The sequence below is a fragment of the Arachis ipaensis genome, chromosome B05 (genome assembly GCF_000816755.2).
Source record: "Arachis ipaensis cultivar K30076 chromosome B05, Araip1.1, whole genome shotgun sequence".
NCBI classification, from domain to species: Eukaryota; Viridiplantae; Streptophyta; class Magnoliopsida; order Fabales; family Fabaceae; genus Arachis; species Arachis ipaensis.
The window spans coordinates 126,024,680-126,030,618 of NC_029789.2; the positions used below are offsets into that span (position 1 = coordinate 126,024,680).

The 5,939-nt window shown below is 39.1% G+C and overlaps 1 protein-coding gene across 2 annotated transcripts in view; it reads right to left on the bottom strand.

Moving 5' to 3' along the window:
* Positions 1 to 5,458, bottom strand: part of LOC107644055 (protein argonaute 1) — a 7,210-nt gene extending 1,752 nt beyond the window's left edge. For both annotated transcript variants that reach the window (XM_016347839.2, XM_021124443.1), the window contains exons 1-15: positions 5,266 to 5,458; positions 3,684 to 4,354; positions 3,397 to 3,605; positions 3,162 to 3,311; positions 2,943 to 3,076; positions 2,757 to 2,866; positions 2,490 to 2,596; positions 2,269 to 2,407; positions 2,078 to 2,194; positions 1,740 to 1,847; positions 1,515 to 1,586; positions 856 to 978; positions 607 to 766; positions 258 to 517; positions 8 to 150 (exon numbers count right to left, since the gene is read on the bottom strand). In XM_016347839.2, coding sequence (XP_016203325.1) covers positions 8 to 150; positions 258 to 517; positions 607 to 766; positions 856 to 978; positions 1,515 to 1,586; positions 1,740 to 1,847; positions 2,078 to 2,194; positions 2,269 to 2,407; positions 2,490 to 2,596; positions 2,757 to 2,866; positions 2,943 to 3,076; positions 3,162 to 3,311; positions 3,397 to 3,605; positions 3,684 to 4,346 — 2,495 coding nt within the window. In that variant the 5' untranslated portion in view covers positions 4,347 to 4,354; positions 5,266 to 5,458. The remainder of the gene's footprint in view (positions 1 to 7; positions 151 to 257; positions 518 to 606; positions 767 to 855; positions 979 to 1,514; positions 1,587 to 1,739; positions 1,848 to 2,077; positions 2,195 to 2,268; positions 2,408 to 2,489; positions 2,597 to 2,756; positions 2,867 to 2,942; positions 3,077 to 3,161; positions 3,312 to 3,396; positions 3,606 to 3,683; positions 4,355 to 5,265) is intronic.

A 5,939-nucleotide genomic window follows, 5' to 3' on the forward strand; every position in this document is an offset into this window, starting at 1 on the left:
AGGATACTTAATCATTCCACCCGTGACCTGTCCTCTATTAGGATCTTGCCATTGCTTGAAGAGATCCTGAATGAGTTCCTGTCGATGTGCTTGTGCACAAACCAAACCAGCATACTTTGTAATCTCAGGCCAATCTTGGGAAGCCACAACCTACACAGCATACAAGATAATACTCAAGTGATCAAGGCAAAAATAATACCTTAAAAAATATATTTAAATAGAACAGGTTGGAATTTTAGACAAATTCAAGAACATACAGCTGCAATAGATGGGCTTGAATCCTCTCCAGGGTGTGGGTGAGTAACATCAGCTCCAAAAATTATTGTAGGCCTGTCGCTGACAAGGGGAATACGCCGTGAAAGGGCGTCAACAAGCACAGTGTTCCTTCCACCAACCTTAACATTAATTTTCAAAGCAACATTTGCAAGATACTGCTTGCTCATTTTGTATACATGCTTTGTTAAACAACATTGGGAAACAAGCCCAAGATCAGTCTCACATATTCGTTTCAGGTCACCTGCATCACCGAAAAAAACAGTTTGATATGAACGGTAGTATTACAAGTATAAAAAGGAAGGACACATGGTTTAGTCATCCAATCATTACCATAAAGAGAACCATTATTGTCAGGCAGGATAACAATAAGCAAATCAAGATCCTTTCCAGGCAGCTTGTTCTTGGCATCATAATACCGAGTTTTCAGAACCTTCTCAACTTGGTCAGGACGAGCACTAACTGGGGGAACTACTGGATCCAGATTGAATGCCTGATCATATTCAACAAAAGGATTACTTATGGCAAAAAAACTACAAACAAAATCATATTTTCAGAAGGATTTACAAAGGGAATCTATACCATGCCAGATACTTGACACATCTGAGCGAGCTCATAACAAAAGGTGCGGGCAACACTATCTTGAACATTTCTGGAAAAGTTAATGCAGAACCAATGGTTGACTGTTCCTCCATTAACCATTTTCTGAAATAAAAGCCATAGCAAAAGGTTATTTGATGTTTCAATCAACAAGGACAGTATCAAAAACAGTGTAAAATTTTGATCACATCACTCTGATCTGATTTAATAGTATATTAAAATGCCAATATACGCATAAAAGAGGGAAGGGCATCTCAATTCTCAAGTTCACAAGCATGCCACCTATTCCAGCTCAACATATTTTAAGACTAATAACATCACTACTTTAAAAATAAGGTGATTAGCTCGGTCTAATTTTTTAAATTTTCACACAAAAATAGCTTGGCACACACTCAAGATGGATTTTAGATGGATTTTATCTTTATCTCTGATGCAAGGCCCAAGAGACAACCCTGGAATAAAAATACTTGCACCATCACCACAACCAAAGCAGAGAAGTAAAATAAAATATGCAGATAAAATATTGAAAACAATTGACAAATCAAAAGGCAATAAAGTATGAAAAAAGAATATTGATAACAATAACAAATCAAAAGCATGAAGTCAACAGTGAGGGAATCATTTTATGCAATATCTCTAACCTTATTCATCATATTCCACTGGCCAACCTGAGGTAGGCAGTCCTTTTCTCTACCTGTATCATGATATTTGAGCTGCAGAACAAAATGTCAATAAACATTTAAAAAGACCAGTTACACACACACACACACACACACACACACACACATTTGCTCACTCACTCTCACTCACACACATTTGATATGGATAGAAAATATATATACAAAGCATAATGTACAGAAAAATACCCAGGGTGGAGGAAGGATGCGAGCTTCAACTTGAGCAAGCTTTTCACTGATCTTGATTCCAAACTCTTTAGCATAAGGGTCTTGATCATAGGCATTGTGATGTACTGTCTGAACAAAAAAAAAAACAATGAATTAGGAGGGAAGCAACATGAACATACAGATTAAGTACATAGAATATATTCAATCAATAGATTGGGGAGAGTATTCAGAATGACAACAAAAGCCCACACCTCTTATAAAAAAAAATCATGCTATTGAATGAAATGCATTACTACACACTACACATGTAGATAGAATTAGAATATGATACTATTATGCTAAGAAGACATTCTGCAGACCTGCATTATATCACGCTCCCTTTCAACAGGTCGTTGGCATGTGACTTTGAGCAAAGCAGTAATCTGCCTTTCATTCAACCTCTTTGAGTACCTCTGCCCTTCTACAATCTTGCAAACCTGCAACCAAAACAAACCTTCAGTAGGTACATTCACATGAAAATAAAAAGCTTACTACTCATTAACTCGTTTACCTCCATTGGCAGATAATTTGGCCTCTGTGTATTTCCCACTTGCAAACAAGGCCACTGAGTATGTTGAATGTGAAACCCGTAGGTCTCAGAGAAGTACTCAACGACAGACTTCATTGTTCCCCTCTCGTCTACAGGGAATCTAAAATTATTGACAAACCAAAAAGTGAGCAATAGACTTGACCCATTCCATTAAGAATAACTGTTAGGTAACTACTACTCACGTCAACTCTCTAGTAGCCTGGGAAGTCAGACCAGAGATGCGATATTTTCTTCTCATGTTTCCACGATGAGTTACTTCAACCTTGATACCACGGAGAGCTTTTTTGATCTGTCATTCAAAAATAGAAAGAAAAAAGTCAATTTCTCATTCTTTTAAATCAAGGGGGAAAAGCAGTCTCCCAAAATCCAAGCCACATAAATGAATAACAACCAAATGCAAATGCAAATGCAAATGAAAGCACGTATAGCTTGTGTCAACCAAAATCTACCTTCACACGATCAGCATCTGACAGTGGTCGGCTGGATACATCCCTATTCAGTAGCTGAGTTACAAACTCAATCACCGGCAATGGCTCAATAAATGCAGTGGAAGACATATCTGCACATCCAAAAGTTAGCATTTATGGAATCTAAGATAGAAAATGAAGTGGGTATGTATAGACAGCGTAATGTACCAATGTTCAGAGAAAGTCCCATCTGTGTGGGACGAATACTCTGATAGAAACCACGCCAGCTTTCTAACCCCTCACCCAAAGGCTGTCTTCTTCCAAGATCGGGTGAATAAAATGATCTTCCTACAGGACAATACCTACAATAACAAAACTCCATTTATACCCCAATAGTTTTGGGTAGAACAACGAAACCAAATAAAGGAAGAGAGCTATATCAAAGACCTGGTAGTAGGGAGTTCACGCAACACAATATCGAGGACCTGCAATGCTTCCTGAGGTGCATCAGTTTGTCTCCCTTGCAAAAAGAGCCCTAAATGGTGAAGGTCTGCCCGAGCAGCCAATTTTATCACAACTTTGAATTCCCTCTCCCTCCTGCAATGATAAGCAAACAAAACAATCAGATAAAGTATGAAAGTTTTTATTTGAATATTAAGTTGGAAACAAACATGAAACTAACCTTTGAGCTCCAGTTCCATCATCTTCATCAATTAACATGATCCTAAACTCCTTTGACACGAAAGGCAGTGGACCAGCTGTATAGAGGCTCTTTCGCCCATCATAAGCAGGAAGTCTCTTCCCCAAATGGGATTCTCGGTAAAGCCTCACCAACTCCTCCATAACAGCACGGTTAACGCCTCTTGATGTAACTTCTGGAGTGATTGTTACCTAAGCAACCAACAACTGATATAAGTTACAAGTTACATACAAACTGGGATTTTCTCAACTACTGAAGGTGGAACTTACATCATACTGATGCAGATCTTTGTTTGGCAGCTCAGCAAAGAAATGGTTGGCCTTGACAATACATTTTGTGCCGTAGCTACCCTTCCCAGGGCGAAGGGGAAACCTCATGGATGACTTGCTAGCTGGTGGACCAGAAGGGGCAGCTTCTGTCTGAGTTACCATATGCCCCATTTGCTGTTCCAGTTGGGGCATCTCCTGTGGCTGGGATGAACTGGAACTAGCCTCAGAGGGAGGAGGCCGAGGAGATACCGCCGCTTGATACTGAACTGGGGGGGTAGCTTGGTGCAGCTCGGGAACTTGGGGCCGTGGTGGGCCACCATAAGAAGGTCCTACGCCTCGACCACCTCCTACACCACCACCACCGCGGCCACCGCCATATCCACCTCGTGGAGCATACCCTTGCTGGGGAGGTCCTCCCCGTCCCCTACCTTGATACTCAGGGGGGCCACCATACTGCTGTTGAGGCATTCCACGGCCACGTCCTCCTCCATAACCACCACGTCCTCCTTGGGGACCCCAACTCCTACCTCCCCCTTGTGGTCCAGGCCCACTGGTGGGAGCAACCTGTTGGGGTGGAGCACTCCTTTCTGCAGGGCGCTGTTGGCCCTCAGAGCTTTCACCCCCACTAGAACTAGCTGCTTCAGTTCTCTTCTTCCGAACCATGATGAACACTGCACACAAAGGGGAAAAAGCATTACAACTTTGTGACTAGTGATAAATAAGCACCTCAGTATAAGGCACGCCTAACATCTCAAAATATAATCACTTTATAGAGAGCTACATATGATCAAATTATCACACATGCCAACAACTTTATAACCAAAACATCAATCAAGTACAGCGCTCAACGGATTTCCATCAAGGATACTGTTCATTACAATAAACAAAACAACTCAAGATAAAAGCACAAAAAAACACCCAGAAAGCAGCTTCTACAAGTTGAAATACTTTAAGTATCGCATGGATAGAGAACAGCAAGCTACCTAAGCAGTCATTCACTGGTTTCCAGAAGGAGAAAATGACTATTACCAGATGGAGAGAATGTCAAAAAATAAATCAGTAAAATCATCATCCAGAGTACACACATTGCAACTAAAACCAAACCCAATATCACCACCATCAGCGATAACCACTAAACCCAACCATAATCAACAACACCAAACCCTAGAAAGTAACAACCAAAGAAAAACAACAGTACGATCTACAACACAAGCATCAAGTAACAAAAAAAAAGTATAATAAAAAAAGCCTTCAAAAAAGCTAACCCCGCAAGATAACAAACGGTAATCGTCAAAATCAGAAGCAGATCAGATCAGAAGCAAAATCACCAACAGCAACATCTACCACAGTCCACACACACTAGATCTAAAGAAGAGAAAAAAAATTAAATAAATTGTGATATTTTCACAAATACCGTGAAAATAAAACAACAAGTACCCCTACACATGAAGCAAAAACAGCGAAAAAAAAAAGAGAAAACGGCAAACTGAAAATCATACACTGAAATCAGAAGAACCAAACCCTAGGTGAAAAAAATAGAATAAAAAAAAAGAGTGATCGAGTTTCATATTTCAATTTTCACCTGAAAAATAAAAAGGCGCTGGAGCAGACGAAGGTGTTGGCGGAAGAAGCTGAGTGTGTATAATTAATAAAGAAGAATGAGAGAAAGAGAGTGCAGGAAATGGGAGTTTCTCTCACTATAAAGGGAATGGAGAAACATAAAACGGTTAGAGAGAGAAAGAGAAGAAGGAGAAGCAGTGCGAGCTATGGGCATTGTGAGTTTGTTATAAAGATGGGGTAGGTCTTTGAAAATGACCACTCCGTCCCTACGCCCTTTCAATCTTCTTTCTTCTCTCTTCTCGTGTTCTATTCTTCTCTTTTCTTCTCTTCACTAATTAGAGAGTAGATATGGTCAATTTAATAATATTTTTGTTATAAATATATTTTATTTTCTTATAAAATGGTATAATTACTTTCCTGTTCTTTTTATGAATTTCTCAAGATTCTATTATTAATTTCCATCATTAATTGACTCTTTTGGACAGTAATTAATTTACTGTAACATAAAAATTTAAAAGATGACGGCAACATTTTTGCTAGAAAAGCTTTCTTCCCAACAATAGCCAATAGGTATATGCGTATGTCTCTACTCATGTTGACTAAATTATTTGAGAACTGAGACATATGTCACTGTTTTGAAATATAATAAAATTGAAATCGATTTATTTTTATTTTAGAATTAAATTATTTTATTTT